Source organism: Neltuma alba, unplaced genomic scaffold (assembly GCF_004799145.2).
Source record: "Neltuma alba isolate B1F8T4 unplaced genomic scaffold, ASM479914v2 tig00011768_pilon, whole genome shotgun sequence".
In the NCBI taxonomy this organism is placed as follows: Eukaryota; Viridiplantae; Streptophyta; class Magnoliopsida; order Fabales; family Fabaceae; genus Neltuma; species Neltuma alba.
This window is the reverse complement of record NW_021636392.1, coordinates 191,020-209,445: the sequence shown is the minus strand read 5'-3', so window position 1 is coordinate 209,445 and position 18,426 is coordinate 191,020. Positions and strand designations below refer to the sequence as shown.

Below are 18,426 nucleotides of genomic sequence, written 5' to 3'. Positions count from 1 at the left end.
GTATACTACATCAGGTGCAAAATAATTTTGATCAATTCTGTAGATTTTGGAAGAGTAAGAGGAGAAACATGGTCGTAGTTGGCGGGTTAGTCATGCTGAAGACACGTTCTCGTTCAAGCTGCTCTCACATTAGTTACAGGGAAGAAGCCATCCTGGTGATCGACAAACAAATGCAATGTCGAGAAGATAGCTTCATTTTTGTTACTGTCAACCTAAACACATCGTTAGTGATTGGGGATAGATGAAGAGAGTCAAAAGGTTAGGAATTCAAGCCCTGAGCACCAGTGTTGAACTACTTCTCCGAGTTTTGATTGCGACCTCCAATTATAAAAAAGCAATTATCTAGGAATAAGGCATTATTTTAATACAAAAATGGCTTCATCATCACCAGCGTCGTTATTATTTTCGAATGACTTCAACGCATAAAGCTATATATATATATATATATATATATATCGTAATATTTTTCTTTAGTATGTATATATACAAACAATACAGACATAGTAATTTTTTTATATAATAAACATATGTCGTGTAGTTTTATATAAGGAGAATCTCACAAGAAAAACTTAAAATTACTAAATTTTAAATTAAGTTTGGTTCTTAAACCTTAATAGGTTTTGATAATACTTTACTTGTACATATTTCATTTTTGTAAAAAAATTTTACTTAAAATTTAGCAACTTTAAATTTCTTTTTGTAGGATTTTTCTTTTTGCATATTGTTTAAGCATGAAAAAAAAAAAGGAAAAATAACATGTATGAACTAATCAACGGAAAGCAAGAATTTAGAGACCATCTAAGCCAAAATAGGAGGAAAAAAATAATTGGGCCAATGGTGTAATTATGAGAGAAGTTTAGGGACACAAGCATAAATAAGAAACATATTAGGCGAAAAGTGTAATTATGAAACAATTCACGAAAATTTGAGAAAATTTAAGCAAAATTCCTGAAAAATCAAAAATACATATCTATGATATTTTCACTACAAAAAAACATGCTTTTAGCGATAGAATTTAGTGACAAAATTTTTTATTTAGTAACGAAATTAGCGACGGAAACGGATTAGCAACGGAATTGAAATTCCGTGGCTAATTAGCCAAGATTAGTAAAGGAAAATTCCGTTGCTAATTACTGACGGAAATTTTTCGTCGCTAATCCGTCGTTATTTCTTGATAGAAATTTTTGTCACTAATTTGTTGCTTATCGGATTTTTGAAAAAAAAAATTAAAATGCCACGTGGTACCTCTACCAATCGACACGTCATCACCGGTGACCACCTCCATATGTGTTGCCACATTTTCCTATCATGTGTGGCCACCACATAATTCCCTCCTCAAAGTGACTTCTCCATGGCTCGAACCCAGGACCTCCTTTCTGTGCGTGTGCGGCTTTACCAGTTGAGCTACAATGAATCTATTGACTTATTATGTAAAATTAAATATATATATATATATAATATTATTTTACACAAACAATTATATATACATATACATGATTAGAAACTAAAAATATACTATATGATAATTTTAATCATAATTATTTTAATGAAAAATAATTTTTAAATATTTGTTTACTATTTGTTTTATAATCTTTTATTTTTTTTAAAAAAATATTTTTAATATAATTTTAATTTCTAACGACACTAATTTTGAATTTTAAATCGTAAATAATTTGTTTATAAATATTTTTTAAATTTATTTTTTAATTAACATTGATAAGATATACAATTTAATTATAGATGTATTTTATTGTATTATATTATATTATATTATATTATATTATCCATATGTGTTTTATATTTGAAGAAAATCATTTACAATTAGTCAAAAAATCTTGTTATTCAAAAAATAACTACTATAATAAAATCTAATAAATTATTCTATGTAAGAAAAATAAATGATTTGAATAGATTATGATAAACAGTATTCTCCTACTTGTATATATATCTTATGTAATTTATTTTCTTAAAATTCTTTGTATATATATTTTTGTTTGTATTGAAGACCAAAATCAATCTATATCATGGGTATTAATTATATCATGATTAAATTTTATTATTTAATGATTGAAATTAAAAATTCACTTCAATATTAGTTTGCGTTCATATAAATTTATTTTTTGGTTTTGAATTTCTATCATATATTATATATTTCAATATATTGTACATATGATAAAATTATTTCTTTCTTATATCAGTTTATGTAAGAAAGTTATTAATATTCTTATTATATTTTTTAAATTATTATTAATAATCAAGAGGAATTTATTTTAACAAAATATAAACAAGTTTTCTAAGAAATTGTCTTTTTATTTTCAATATATACATAATGATGACATGAATGATGAAGATATCTTTATTAACACCAACTCCACAAATATATCAATTTATTTTATAATTAAAATTTGTTTAAATCATTATATTCTTAATTGTTATTATATAAATTTTTGTATGGTTATAATTTAAAATTAGTGACGGATTAACGACAGAATAGAATTAGTGATGGAATTAATGACAAAAACTTCTGTGACAAACAATTTAATGACGGAATTAGAGACAAAAATTTCTGATGGAAAAAATTCGGTCGCGAAATATTTATTGATAGATTTTCTGATGGATTAGCGATAAAATTTAGTGACGGACAGAAATTCCGTTGCTAATCCATCGCTAATATTAGTGGCAAAAAAATTTTATCGCTAATCTGTCGAAAAAATTAGATACAAAATTTTCGTCGTAATTCCATCAGAAATTAGCGACGAAATTTGTTTCCGTCGCAAATCAACTGTTTTTTTGTAGTGTTTTAAGGCTGGGAGATATTATTTAAATAAAGAATTTATTTGGCTAAAATACCTATTTTTGGGTGAATTTTAAGAACATAAATGCAAATATAATTATTAAAATTACATAAAGGTTTAGAAAAGTTAAGTAAAAATTATGAATTATTATTTTTGGAATTTAAAGAGTATATGGAAAGGATTATTTCCCCAAAAATGAAGTAAATCATTTTAAATCTAATTTTTGAAAAAATAAGAACTAATTTTCTTGAAAATTCAAATAAAAATAGTTAGAGGTTATTGTTTGGCCAGAAAATTTAGCCCTTGTCCAATCTTCTTCTTGTTTTTTTTTTTTAGTACAACTCAGAGTATCATCAAGCTACTTTGGACTTGAGACTAATTTCTGTTGAGTCAGAAGCTTTAAGGTTAAAGCGCTTGGCCAATCTTTATTCGCATATTTAACCTTTATTCTAGCATAACAAATATTACACAATTACTACTTTCATCCTATTTATAAGTTATTTCTAATTGGTTAAAATATACAAAACTCTCCTGAATTTCAGGTTTGTTGCATATAATCTTCTCAACATTTTAATTTTAGCATAGTATTGGAAACCAGACTAGACCGATCGGGTTGGATCGGAAATCGGCCAACCAGTCACCTGGCAGGTCTAGTTGATTGCAAAAACTACAGGTTGGTTGACCCGTTGTGATCTGCTGTAACTCGGTCAACATGGAAGAAATCCGATTAACCTGACTTGTTTGGTGGATTAACCACTACTACAATGAAGACTTTTTACTTCTGTTTTGCAAGACTTTTTACTTCTGTTTTGCGGGGGACATGAAAAGAAGGGACATAAAAAGTACCCCCTTTTTACTTTTGTTTTGAACAGAAGAGAATAATGGTATTATTTACGTCTGTTTTGAACAGAAGTAAAAAATCAATTTTTTACTTCTGTTTCTCCAAAATAGACGTGAATTCATGTCTGTTTTTGGATAAACAGACCTGAATTTATGTCTGTGTTGGTAAAACAGAGGTAAATTTACATCTATTTTGGTGTAAAACAGAGGTTAAAAATGTGATTTTTATCATTCAGCACAGTCCCAATAAACATTAACCAAATTCAAAACTAATAATATCAATTGAATCCGATTCATTCAAATTACAACATAAAACATCTCATAATGACTATATCATCATGCCAATTCCTAAAATTTAAAAAGACATAAAAATTACTTTTACAAGTAGTGGAGATTTTACATATAACATAATAAAAATCCAAAAATTATTAGAACAAAGCTTTCCATTGACAAATAATTAATGCATAACAATCTTTTTAATCTTCAAATCCATTATCCAATTAATAAACATCCCGTTTTTAAAGCTTCCTCTTGAATGTAATCAACATTCTAATTCAATGCATATAGAAAAATTTTCTTTTAGACATTTTGACAAACACTTTTGAGGTATTAATTTTCAAACAAGTTAGTTAATAAGGATTTTAAACTTCAAATCTATTACCCAATCAATGTAAACAAATTTCAACCTATCTAAATGCAATTTTTTCATTAATAATTTAATGTATACTCAATCATTAATCTAAATTCAATACATATAGGAAACTATCTAAATGTAATCTCTTAGGCATTTTGACAAACACCTTGTATGCATTATTTTTCTAACAAGTATTAACAAGGCTTGAAATCTTTAAATTTTCTACCCAATCAATATATACAAATTTAAAACTATCTAAACACAATTCTTCAATAAAAGTTTAAACAGAAACCTTAGAAACCAACTCAAAATTTCTTAAGTCACACAAACCCACGTACAACGAACTTACCTTCACTGCAGATTGAAACTGTTCTGGCTTGCCTTCGAATCGGAGAGTATCACGGCCTGGAGAGACGAGGAGGACAGCAAGCTGCTATGCATGTGAACTTCATTGCTTCAGCCTTGTTAATCGACGGTGACAAGCTACTGCAACACAAAAATGATAGCTGATGCAGAACGACAACAATGGAGTGAGGGCTAGCTACAGAATAACGGCCTTGAGAGAGCTGAAATGAGAGGGAGAGTTTCAGAGTAGCTCACAGTTGCTGCAGGTAGAAGACAAAAATGAGAGGGAGAGAGTGAAAAATCAAAGTTCCCGCGCATGCTAGCCACTGGCTGGTGACTAAATTAGCTTCGCAGTACTGATATGAAGCTGATGAGGGTGAATTTTTTTAAAAAATAAGCCACCTTCACGTCTGTTTCTTTAAAAACAGACATGAAGTAACGTCTGTTTGTATCAAACAGACATGAAGGTGGCTTATTTTTAAAAAAAATTTGCCCTTAAAAACAAACATGAAGTAACATCTGTTTGTATCAAACAGACGTTACTTCACGTCTGTTTGGAGAAAACAGACATGGCTTCACATCTGTTTGGAAAACAGACGTGAATTAATGTCTGTTTTTATTAAACAAACGTCAGTCGCATTCCGTACCTTGAAACATGATTTAAAAATCACATTAGCTTTCCCCCATGTCGTTCCTTGAATTAATGTCTGTTTTGTGTAAACAAACATAAAAACTATATATTTCTTCTCTGTTTTTTAGAACAGACATAAATGAGGGAGGTAAATAACACATTTTGTTAACCCGATTATGTTTTTTTTTCGTAAAATTCTTTTAATGCTAAATAATTATTAATTAGGGACTAAAGAATTGTAGATAGGAATATTTTGTTGCCATAAATCCATTTTGATATTTTGCTTGAATGAATATTTAGTGATTTTAATAATATGATACTATGATGTCAATTTGTTAAGGGAATTGTAAGGAAAATGGAAAGAAAATATAAGTATATAATTATTTTGTTAGAAATTCCAGGTATTAAATTGATATTTAGTCTTTTGGATGGCATGATGAGAATTTAAATTAATTTTTAATTTTTTTTATTTCTTACCAGTTTTACTCTCCATTTGACTCCAATCTGACCTACTAATTCTTGACCCACTGCCTTGATTAGTTCAGAGACCGGTCCGGTTTTGGACACTTGAATTTTAGACATTGATCTCGCGGTGGTTAATTTTGCCATTAAGTTATCAATAGAAATTGTCATGTGAGATTTACGAGGATGACATGGCATCTCTATAAATTAAAAACATGTTAATATGATTGAAAACCAAACCGTCAGTCCCTTTGCATTTCCTTGTGCAGTATAATATGATTTAATTAAAATGGATAAAAATAATTCATATTTTAATTATAAAAATAATGTGTAACCTTTAATGAGCGCTCATTTAGAAAATATTTATACATATCAAATTTTTTATTGAGAAAATTAGGAATAAATCCCTATTGGCATTACTAGTCCAAACACATCCTAACTTTTGTGTGGCTTTTATAAAAAAAGTTAATTCAAATATAAATCACATTATAATAATTTATTTTTATCCTAATTTATGTTTGAAAAATTCAGATAAAATAAAAATTAATTTTACCATCATTAGTCCAAACACATCCTAACATTTGTGTGGCTTCGTTTTTAGAAGTTCATTTGCTTTCATGATGAATCCAAAGATCCCTTTACCTGCAAATGACATAATAAGCACATTGTACATTTTTCAAGGCACTTTAGAGAGGCTCAAACACGGCTGCAAACACACTCTAAACTATTTCTCTGGTCTTATTTATAAGACATTTCTAACATGTTTTATACAGATCAAGAAAAACTTTAAACTACATTAACTCTTCATTAAAATATAGTAACTTTCTAACTTTGCCCCTATTTAATATATACACCTTTTAAAAAAAAACTATTTACACTATAATAAACAAGGGACAATATGGTATATTCATAGTAAAAATTTAATGAAGTGACTCATAAATAAGACTAAAAAAATATTCTCTCTCTGTCCTATAAATAGGATCAGAAGAGTACTTCACATGGCATTCCATGGAATTGGACAAGCAATATCAATTTAATCTGTCACCTCCGTCCATATGAAGACCTAGACCTCCCTGGCTATTGTGTTCTCCTCTTCCGATAATCTCAAATTCGAAACATTCATTGCCACTCGTTTCTCAACACATTGCATCGAACTCTTGCTCAGCCACCTTCTTCGAAGGTGTGATAGATATTTTTTTGACCAGCAAGGTGCGATAGATATGGAGATAGTGAAACCTCCAAAGATATATGGATTTGGCATATATTCAATACGTGGCGAGTTTGGATGAAAACCAAACAACAATTTTAAAAATAATTTTATGATATAAAAATTAATTAAGTATGTGAAAAAAGTTTGATCTTAACTTGCATGAAAATAATTTTTAAAAGTGCTTTTTGCTGATTCCAAACACCCTCCACAAACATCCCCACAATACTTTAACCAACATCAGTTCAACTAAGTAAACATGAAGATTTTAACCCTTGATGCCATGATATATATAAACTCCTCTTATTCTTAATATAGGAGCTCATTACAGAATTAATATTCGTTTTATATATATATAACACTTATGTTACATGTTTATCAATTTTTTTCAAATTAATTCTATTGATATTCTCCTAATAATAATCAAGTAGGAGAAGGAAGGAAGAAACTAAGGAAGATGTTTAGGGCGTTTTACCAAAAAAAAAAATCATATTAACTAATTTTACTAACATCCTTAATCCACTCAAATTAATTAATTAGTTCTTATATTAAAAAGTAAAGGATTACTATACTTCAGTTCCTTCATTCCACAGCTCGAACTCTTAATACGTTCATGATTATGATTAATACTACAGTTAATTATATTATCTACAAGTTTCAACTTGCATTATGCCCACCGATCACCCGCTGTATAATTATCCTTCTTCAACAGTAATCTCCTCATTTAGAGTCCCCACGAGCTTTGTCTTCTCTGCATTGTGTAGCGAATCCATCAGAGACTCTGCGTATGCCTCTAAGCACTCTTGGGTTATTTCCCGGATGAATGGATCCATAGTCTCATAAATCTCATTCAAATGGTTTTTTTTTTTTTTTAAAGACTGACTTTTCTTGTTTGCTAGCAAACCTAAAATCAAGTTTTGGGGTACTCACTAATACAGTTTATAATATAGAAAGTAAAAGATTTTTTTTATCCTAATTATAAAGCATGTCATTGATTTTCGGAAAAATGACTAATTATAATTTTGCATTTTTCTGGGATTATGTTCATTCATGTACCTTTTGGAGTATTTTCCATTTCCTAGGGTTTTTTTACCAGTCATTTTTCCTTAATTTTTTTCACTGTCCTTTTACCCCCCATTAAATATGAGTTTATGCCACTTAATTTTTAAAATATGTATATTCAGTAAATATCATGTGTTTGCTAGCACCTCAATTCCACGAAACATGGGGTGCTTTGAATTGTCCACCAAAACCAGCTTGTCTGAACGCATAAAGCGTCATATATGAAGAGGCTGTTTGGATGACATCCAAAACCATGATTTGAAAGGCAAAACTATTGTTTGGATAAGATGACATCCAAATAGTTTTAATTTTTTTCAAACTTTGGTTACAGCTAAAACCATGGTTTTGAAAGTTGAAACCATGGTTTGGTGAGAAGTGAAAAATTGTTGCTTCTGAGGAGTGAAAGCTGAGTCATTAGAGTGATAATGAGGAGTCAAATGGGAGCAACAGTATATTTTGACCAAAAACACCCAAATTAATAATTTTCACAGAAAATTAATAATTTTCTGTTCACAACAAAATAATTCATCTTCTCGAAAAATATTTTTACTCTTATATTTTATAAATATATATACGTGTAGTAAAAATTAATTAATTATATTAAAGATTAGAGGTAGTATGTTGTTGCAAAAACTAGTTGTGAAAAATGTTATGTAATTTCATTTTTAAAATCCTTAAAGAAAATTAATATTTTTCTGTTAGCGGAAAAAAAGTCATTTTTTCTAAACATATTTAAATCTTATATTTTATAAATATATATACACATATTAATTATTTATTAATTACATTATCTTATATATTATTAATTATGTTGGTAAAAAATATATTATTAACAATTTTATTCCTTCAAATTAAAATATATTATAAAATTTATCTTTTATGTAATTATCATATTAACTTATGCCTTTTTAGTAATTTGTACATATAAAAAGTATTTCTGATAACAACTATCCAAACACTCTCACTTTATCAGAATTAGTTTTTCACAAAATCTATTCTCCTCAAAATCTATTTTGCAAAAGCTATTTTCCAAACCATAATTTTGTTTCATCCAAACACCCCCGAAGTCATATACTTTTTTTGACTTTGAAGTCATGTACTTTTTGGGCTTCACATGTGGAAGATGAAATTTGGAATCAATATATATATATATATATATAAATACTCTTCCACCAAGCTGATCTCTTTATTTGGCTTATTGATGGCTCTCCTCACAAAACACTATGAACACTATTCATAGGCTGCTTGGTTACCATCTCTGGCTGCGTTTAAGTCGGCTTCCTATCATTAATGTATTTGGCTTAGCAAAGCACCTGTTATGTCAGCATGTCAGAATTTAAAATTCAAATACTATTCAAGTGGATATCTATTTCCCGCCTATTTCAATACTTCCTATCTCAGTTTCGATGAGTCACGCATTGGGATACATGATATTTTGAATCTAGGATCCCTAACCTAACCTCTCATCTATTAGCCTAGGCTTCAATATTCAAAGAGCCTTCCTTTGATATCTTCTCTCTACTCCTTTCATCAATTTATTCCTCCCCTGTACTATCTCCTTCATTGATTTCTTCTTCTTCTTCTTCTTCCAAATCTTCTTCATCTTCTTCCACTTTGATCAATGATTCCATGTAAGATCACAGCCAAGGGAAGATTTTATGGAGTCTTTGCATCTAATGGTTTTGTGGAGTCTTTGCAGGTACTCTACCTACGCAATCTTCCTATAGGATTTAATGTTGAGGCACTATGGTTGTGGTACTATCTAGGTGCGAAGACCCCACAGGTGATTGTAATGAGCAGAGATCTCACACAGCTTCTTGAACTATGAGCAAACACTTGAACGTGAGAGCAAGGGATCACCTAACGAATGGACGAGCTCTAAGGAGGGAGGAAAGTGGAAGGCAGGAACCACGCTTTTCAGTGTTGATTGTTAATTTTTCTTATTTTTTGTTGATCTTTTGACAACTTATTTTCTTTCGTGTGTCTATTGGTTCTTACACTGTTTTGCTTTAATGCATATGTACTCCATTATTTTTACTTCCATGGTCTACCTTGCAATGGTTAGTCAAATATTGTGTTTAGGCCACCAGATACATCTCAGTTACAGGATTTGGTGCTCAATGGCTTGGAATTCTCAGAAATGGCATGGTGCAATCTTTTATCAAAGCACATACTCTATCTCCATCAGGTATATATTTGAAAAATTGCTATAAGGATAGGTAGTGGCTTCATATGGTTAGTAAAAAATCAATAATATTTAAATCATCTAATGGGGGTGTTCATGATTCTTTATAAAATTTTTGATTGAAACTTTCAACATCTATGAATAGTTATTCTCCCCATAACTTCTTATTGAGCTTTTTTTTTCCTTATCTTTTTTGGCATTTGCTCTTGAATTTGATGATACCGAGAAGTAGAGGACTTATAAGATAATGTCATTTCAGGAAGTCCACAGTGCAATTTTAGAGCTCAAGGTATTTATCCTTTCCATACATTTCCTGAATGGGCAATGTTCACTTGATCGGATTTGATAGACTTCATCATTCTTATTCCATGTGGTAAACATTATACATTTTTATCATTTTCTCTTTGTTCTGAATGCACTTTATGAATCATACTGCGAAATCCTTGGCTAAACCAGTTTTAGTTAATGAAAAGTTTGATAATTATTTTCTCTTTACTGAAATATGTTTTTTGATATTGCATCAAGAGTTAACAGATTGGCTCACTTCTTTGGTTTTAGCTAACAATGATTTGCTGTCTAGAAATATAATGATAAATGAAGAGTATTCACAAAATCTTGATGACAAGCGTATTCAATAGTGCCCTCTAATTTTGCCAATGAAAGCATGTTTCTAATGGGAACTTACTGTAGTTAGTATACTCATGCTTTAGGGAGCTTCTTATTGATAATAAATTCTACAATCTTGCATTACTCTGTGAATGGGAACTTCCTGTAGTGAATACAGAGAGTAATGCCATGAATTAATGTACTTTTTTCATGGATCAGATTTTTGCAGTGTGTTGAACAATATTGGGACCATGAGTTGGGAAATTTCTGGTGAAATGCATAAGACCAAGTTAGGAAATCCCTAAGAGAATTTTTTTCATTCTTGTGATCGACAATCACGATGTTAGTGGCATATGAAAATCTGAGTTGAACCTGCATAGTTGGTACAATAAACTATTCTTTTACATGAATAATCTGTCAAAGTATGAGCCTGAACGATGTAGGGACATACTCCTCCTCCATTTAATCTCATATTATATTCCTTTCTAGAGTAGAAACATGGTTAAGGCCACCTGATATCCAAATTTCATATAAAAGTATTTTTCCCTTCTAGGATAAGTTTCTCATCACTTTATTTTTGCAAAGCTTATATGGGAAAAGCAAACGATATCTTTTTCATTCTCACCTTCTAATATATACTGTTATGGTTTGTTTTCGATATGCTTCCATATGTGGTCAATGTTCTCTTACTTTATCACACTAATGAAGATGTTGTTTATCTTCTACTAAAGGTCGAGGCATTTAAACTCTCATATGGAAAGTGGAAACATAACACTCAAATGCTATTCATCCCTTCATATTTGGTCTATCTTTTGTTCCTAACTGTGTTTCATCACGCTGAAATGTCTCATTCGTTGTCCAGAGTCAAAATTCAATAGGGAAGGTTTTTTTTTTTGGCAGTTAAAGTGGACAAAGCTGCCTGCTTTGTTGTTGGATACATTATTAATGACTTTAACATATTACGAGGTTATTCTTCTTATTCACTCTGTTCTTAATTAATCATGCATAAGCTTTTAGACATTGGAGTTGTAGATACACGGAGGAGGAAAATATGCTGAATCATATTGCTGACACGTTTTGATTCTCCACTTTGACAGTGTTAAAGTTGGATCAGTCATTGTCAATGCAGCTATATAAAAACTCGGAGGACCTAACGAATCATGTGTTGACGGTGATCTCTATGCAGTTCTGATGTTTCCCCTGAACTTATTGCCATCAAAAAGATTTTAGTTGAAAATGTAGCAATTGCAGCATCCCAATATACATGTTTCGCAGCGTCAGCCCTTTATGCTTCAGTATACGCATTTAATTCCCTTGCACAGGTACTGTAAATTATGATTCTGTATGAGTATAACTTTGCTAATATAATCACGTTGACTCCGTTGCTTGCATGCAATACACTCGGATTTTTGGGGGCTGCTGAACTCATCTTTATAAAACTTCATAAGCTCCTTGAGTGGTACTGTTACAACATGAGTATCATTTAGTACTTATCAATGGGTCTAGGCCAAAAGCTTACGCATGACACAAGTTCATAAGCATATGAAAAGGATCCTAAATTTAATTTAGTATTCATGTTTCTTAGGTCACATAAGATAGAAATAATACCTGAATTTGTTACATGATGATTCTGCCGAGTACGATAGGATTGACTTTGATTATTACTATTACTGATAGAGCTATGGATCAAATATGGTATGATTTGTATATATTAGGAGATCCCAAAAATTATTGAATATAAAGCTGATAGAGTAATCATGTCTGTTGCGTTGTGGTTTGGAGGTAGCTATTTAGATGTTGTGCATTTAGTTCCAATGTTACATGTTCAGTTTATTTAAGATTTAGGAGAAGTATATGTCTCTACGTTGTCCGTGTATTTCGTTCCTTTATTAATGAATTATCATTATGGTTGAATAGTATTGTCATTCATTATTTGCTATACAATTTGTATATAATTATAATTATTGACCAAAAAAAATATGGCCAAAACTATACACGTAAATGTTGCTATATTTTAGAAAAGTAGCTTCATAACAATACATTAAATAATTATATGCAATTATGACCCTCAAGATATCCTGTTATATAAGGATCCATGGTTTGGTGAAATATTAGACTGGAGAATTAAAATTAATAAAATGAGGGACATCGTTTTGCTCACCCTCAACCCCTATATTTAGCTATGTATGAAACCCATGTATGGTTTAAAAAATCCAAGTGCAGCGATAAGAAGCCACTGAATAAACAGATTTCAATACTTAAAGGTTGAAATTGTTTATTATTTCAAGTTCATGTTATGTTTGTCCAGTTGATACAAACTCTGAAGATAAAAAATGAAAGGGGATATGTGTGTTTTGTGAGTTGTGTAATATGAGAGAATGAAATAAAGACAAGAGAAAAGGCATAGATTTAATCGAAGTTCCACATTTATACAGAGAGGAAAGAGGGGGAGGACACTTAGTCATAAGTGTCTGGCGAAGAGGACATGGAGAAAATTTGATTTATTTCCTTCCTCCTTAAATATAATTCTCCCTCTCTGAATTTTAATATAAAAGTTTCAAAACTTTTTTTTTTGGCCAGAAGTTTAAAAATTAATTTAGATAATTGATGTTTTATTATTTGATATAATTAAGCATTAAATTGCAAGTGAATACTCCCCGTGCAACGCACGGGGAAGCACACTCTAGTTATAGTGAAAAAGGCGACCCCAATGATGAAAAAGCAGCCTTGGTCAGGCTAATTATCATCTACACACACGTGCAGAATAAGCAGGGAGTTTTGTAAAAAGCAAAAGATCAATAATATATTTCTGCCAGTGACAAATAACATAAGTCAAACATAGTTACAATATTTCTTCCATCTAATAATTACTCAAATATGCAGATAGAAAAGAATAACATAACGAAATTATTTGGTGCATCAGAAATATAATTGTACAACGTTCTTAACACACATACACATGGAAATGGATGTAACTTAAAATCATTAGACAACCATAGCCTACATCAGTGACCTTCATTTCATTGAACTGTTGGATGATCTAACTCTGAGAAGATCTCACGCCCAGGGAGGGGGAAGCAAAGACTGATCCTTACTGCTTGACATCGTCAACTTGCTGCAGCTTGATTCACTCTTTGATTCATCAGTTCTCGTGAAACCGACTTTTCTTTTTTCCACGTTTGTCGCTTTTATCTGCTCTAACGCGTTGCATCATATATGGTTCCATCATCACTATCAATCCTTCACCACTAGATTCCACATTGATCCTTTACAAATTTCTTTATATACGTAACAACGCATCTTCAACCGGTGAGTTGCGTGTATTTGCTGACTGGGTATAAACTGGAATTTAAAAAAAAAAAACTATTTTTATCTTAGATTCATTATTCTTTAAATTAATTATCTTTTTGAATTTTGCAGGAGTTTGAATCATTTTTAATCATTACTATATATTTTGAAAACAGAAGGATATGTTAGAGAAGCTTCATAACTTTCTTGCCGCGAATATTTGCTGTATGATTATACAAACCCGGCATGTCCAGCGGCTAAGCCCCGAATATAAGTTGGAAATGTGTTATGAATATTTCATTAATTTTAATATATATTAATGAAAATCTAGTTAAACCATAGATATTTAGTGCATCCATAGAAATTTTTTGAGTAGCACAAAATATCATAAATTAATTAATTTCTAGTGCATTTAGAGTACTTTTAGAGTTAGTTAGTGCTACGCAAAAATATTTTAAGATGATGGATGTATTAAAAATTATTTAGTTTATAATACTAGGTTATATTGAAACAATACTTCAAAATGCTAGATTCACTAAAAATTTATTAATTTGGGATATTGAGCGGTATTGAAAAAATATTTTAGAATGCCGAATATTCTAAAAATTAATAAATTAGGATACCAGATACCACTGAAAAATATTTTAGGATATTAAATATACTAAAAGTTAATCAATTTAGGATATTGGCTATTGCTAAAGAATATTCCAAATGAATAAAAAAAATTAAGAAAAAAGAAAAAGAATGGGCCGATCACCGAACGATGAGCATGCGGACCCATCAACATCGCGTCCAGAAGAAAACAAATTAAAGAAGGAATCTTCACTGCTTGACTTTGTCAACTTGCTGCTATGCCATTCACTCCTTTATCCATCCCTGCTCGTGAAACGTACTTGTCTTTCTTCCACATTTGTCGCTTCCCTTTCCTTGCTCTTTCCTTCGATTTCGGCCACATCAAGCCTCACTTCCTCTATGCCTTATCAAACAGTAATCTCTTCATTTACTTGCTACCGTAGAAACAAAATGAGAGGAAAAAGAAAACCATTTTTTTAATGTTAATGATAATGGAGTGTACACATCTTCTTACCAAATTAAGATAAATATGATCTTCAATTCTATTCATTAGTTTGATTTGAATATTTGATGTGTTTAACATTTGCCCTTTGCAACTTGCTTGGAAGATGCAATAAACTTTGGAATGTTGTTTTTGGGGGGGGGGGAATTGGACTCGGGAAAGAAAGCGATTTTTTTTTGTATAATAATGGTGCATTCAATTAATAACTTGAAAAATGATGAACGACAAAGTGGTAAACGCAAAATTGTATGTACTTATTTACAAGTTTCATGTCTAGGTACGCTGATTTAAACGCTTCAACTTGTACTATCAACAAAAGAGTTAAAACTGGTACGTCCATCAACCATCGAATACTGATCCTTCTTCAACAATAATGTCCTCATTTAGAGTCCCACCGAGCTTTGTCTTCTCTGCTTTGTTCACTGTCTCCATTAAACATTCTAGGCCTAACATCACATCACCCATGGATGGCCGTTCATTCCCATTTTTAGCTACACATTTCAAAGCAATCTCAGTGTATGCTTTTAAGCACGCCGGCATTATACTTTCTCTTATGAACGGATCCACTGTCTCATAAACGGCATTCTGATCAACAAATCTTTGAAACCAGTCTACAAGGTTTTGCCGCTCCCTGTCCACTGTACGGAGAATAGGAGGCCTCCCACATAAGCCCTCTAGCAACACAACTCCAAATGAGAACACATCTGACTTATCTGTCAAGATTTGCAATGTGTAGTATTCTGGATCCATATAACCAATGCTTCCTTTCACTAATGTACTTATGTTAATGTTAGATCTAGAAATACCCCCAGGTCCCATTTTGGACAGTCCGAAGTCCGAAATCTTGGCCATCCAATTCTCATCTATCAGGATGTTTGTCGACTTGACGTCACGATGAATGATTGCGTGCTTTGCACCTGTATGTAGATAATGTAGTCCTCGCGCAGCACCAAGGCAAATCTCCAGCCTTTGATTCCAAGAAAGTGGTTGGTTTTCAGAATCGTAAAGATGCTCACGAAAGGTCCCATGAGCCATGAACTCATAGACAAGGATCATCTCGTTGTCATCGTTGCAGTAACCAATGAGGGATACCAAATGATGGTGACGAAGTTGAGAAAGCATTTCAATCTCAGTTTCGAACTCTTTAAGCCCTTGTTGTGAACCTTGTTTGAGCCGTTTGATTGCCACAGGAACTGAATCGTTCTCAATGTGGCCTTTATAGACATTACCAAACCCTCCGACACCTATGATTAAACTATCATGGAAATTATTAGTGGCTGCTCTTACCTCGCTTATTGAGAAGTAACGACATAAATCGGATGGTAACGCTGAGGATGTGTTTGCTTTTGACGTCGCTAGTGATTTTGGTCCCCATTGTGAATTTTCTTGATTGGTTGCAGCTCTGGCCAATCGACAATAAGCCAGCAAAATGATGAGAGATAGCAGAATGAAGCCCGAAGTTGACCCCACAACTATGGAAGTGAGTCTTATTTTTGGTGGGTTCTTGTTAGGAGCCTTCGGAAGCAATGGCGGAGAAAGAGGTTGATGGGGATTAGAACGAGCAAGGCTGTTTCTGAAGTCACTTGTTTTAAGAATTTCAATACCACTCAATAAAACATCTCTATAAGTGCTTCTCGCAGTTGGGTGTGGTTGCAACTTAATTGAAAGATTGAGCTTCTTCAAGCTTCCCTTGCCCTGCATCGACGCCGCATAGTCCCTCTGCACAGGAACATTTCTCTGACTGTGAGTCCACAACATTACATCGGCGACAGACTCCACCAAAGCATCATTTATGAAGATTTGGAAAATTCTCTCTCCAGCCTTTTCAATAGCTTCATCAAACTCACAAAAATGCAATCTCACCATGTAAAAAAAATCTGAGTCAACTTCAAATTCCCAAGTCACATTAAATTTGTCCTTTTCTTTCATCCCATAATTTCTGGCAGTCATGTACACTTCATCAGGTGCAAAATAATTTTGGTCATCTCTATAAACTGGATGTAAACCAAAACCTGCTGAAATACTTAGCGGTCGCTCCCTCTCCAAGTAGTCATTATCCTGGTCCCAATAACGATACATGCCTGTATCTGTTTCGGGCAGGATCTGACTCCCACCAACATTGATTCTGTACACAGTCTCGAGAGCTTTATTATTTTCGATCTCATACTGTTGGGTTCTACCATTTAGCACCATTCCTTGCAGCTTGCCTGGGTCTGTGTAATAAAGAAAGGTGGGCATAGAGACAATCTCGATGCCATTGACGAAAGCATAGGCGTTTTGATGAGATGGGCTGGGCGTGAAGGTTATCATAAGCCCCTCACTGGGGTCACAAATGTTGACACAGTACTCTCGTAAAATGGTTTCTTTCCGAGCCTCATCTGCGGTGACTGAAGCATTGAAATCTTTCAAAAGAGTGTGAGATCCAACTGTGACGGAGAAGAACGAGTCGGAGAGAAGGAAGTTGGGGCCGTAGGAAAATGGGTAAAAGTAAAGGCGAATAAACTTTTGGCCGTGGGTCTTCAATGGAAACAAGTAGGAGATTTCAGAGCGAGAGACACGAGCGGTATTGTAAGGGGTTTTTTTGAAAGGTGTCTTGGCACTCATCGGTAAGTCATTGATCGGAGAGAATTGGTCTATGTCTCCGATCCATTTCCGGCCAAGTGAAGAAGGAGAACTGCTAGAGCTACCGCAGTTGACTGCGAAATTATCATCAGGAGTATAGGAGGTGACGCAGAAAGTGAAAAGCACTTGGAGGAAGAAAAGAAAAGATATGGCGATTGTTGGTGGGTTAGCCATACTGAAGACAACGTTCTCATTCAGACTGCCCACTGGACACAGCAGTTACAGCGAAGAAGCCACCCTTATAGTAGAGAAAGAAACAAACACGATGTTAAGAAGATAGCTTCTTTCACATGTCCATAGACCATAGTTGTTTCTATGACTATGTTTTTCAAAAAGAAAATATAGCTACAGTCACATCAATGGGTTTTCTCGAATTGGATAATAACATGTGTAATTTGGAACTCATTTTCAAGCACAAAGAAGTCTACTCATTCAACAATGGCAACTGCCATTTCGATTCTGTTTTTAAAATATTATAATTTTTATAAATTTACATTAAAAAATAGAAAACATAACCTGATTGGACTACTGATATAATAAATATAAAAAGCTGAACTAAGTATTTGAACAAAAATCTAAAAATCACTATCAACTCTTGATAAAATACAGACAGTTGTGGAAGAAAGAAGCCTCGGCGGAAGCTACAAATTAAAGCCTACCTCTTCTTCTTGTTG

At 32.3% G+C, this 18,426-nt stretch overlaps 1 protein-coding gene across 1 annotated transcript; it reads right to left on the bottom strand.

The window, feature by feature from the left end:
* Positions 1-15,350: 15,350 nt before the first annotated feature.
* On the bottom strand, positions 15,351-18,038 carry LOC114717697 (receptor-like protein kinase FERONIA). The gene has a single exon (XM_028902896.1). It carries the CDS (start codon positions 17,924-17,926, stop codon positions 15,470-15,472), a length of 2,457 nt encoding a protein of 818 aa, XP_028758729.1. The 5' UTR covers positions 17,927-18,038; the 3' UTR covers positions 15,351-15,469.
* Positions 18,039-18,426: the final 388 nt, after the last annotated feature.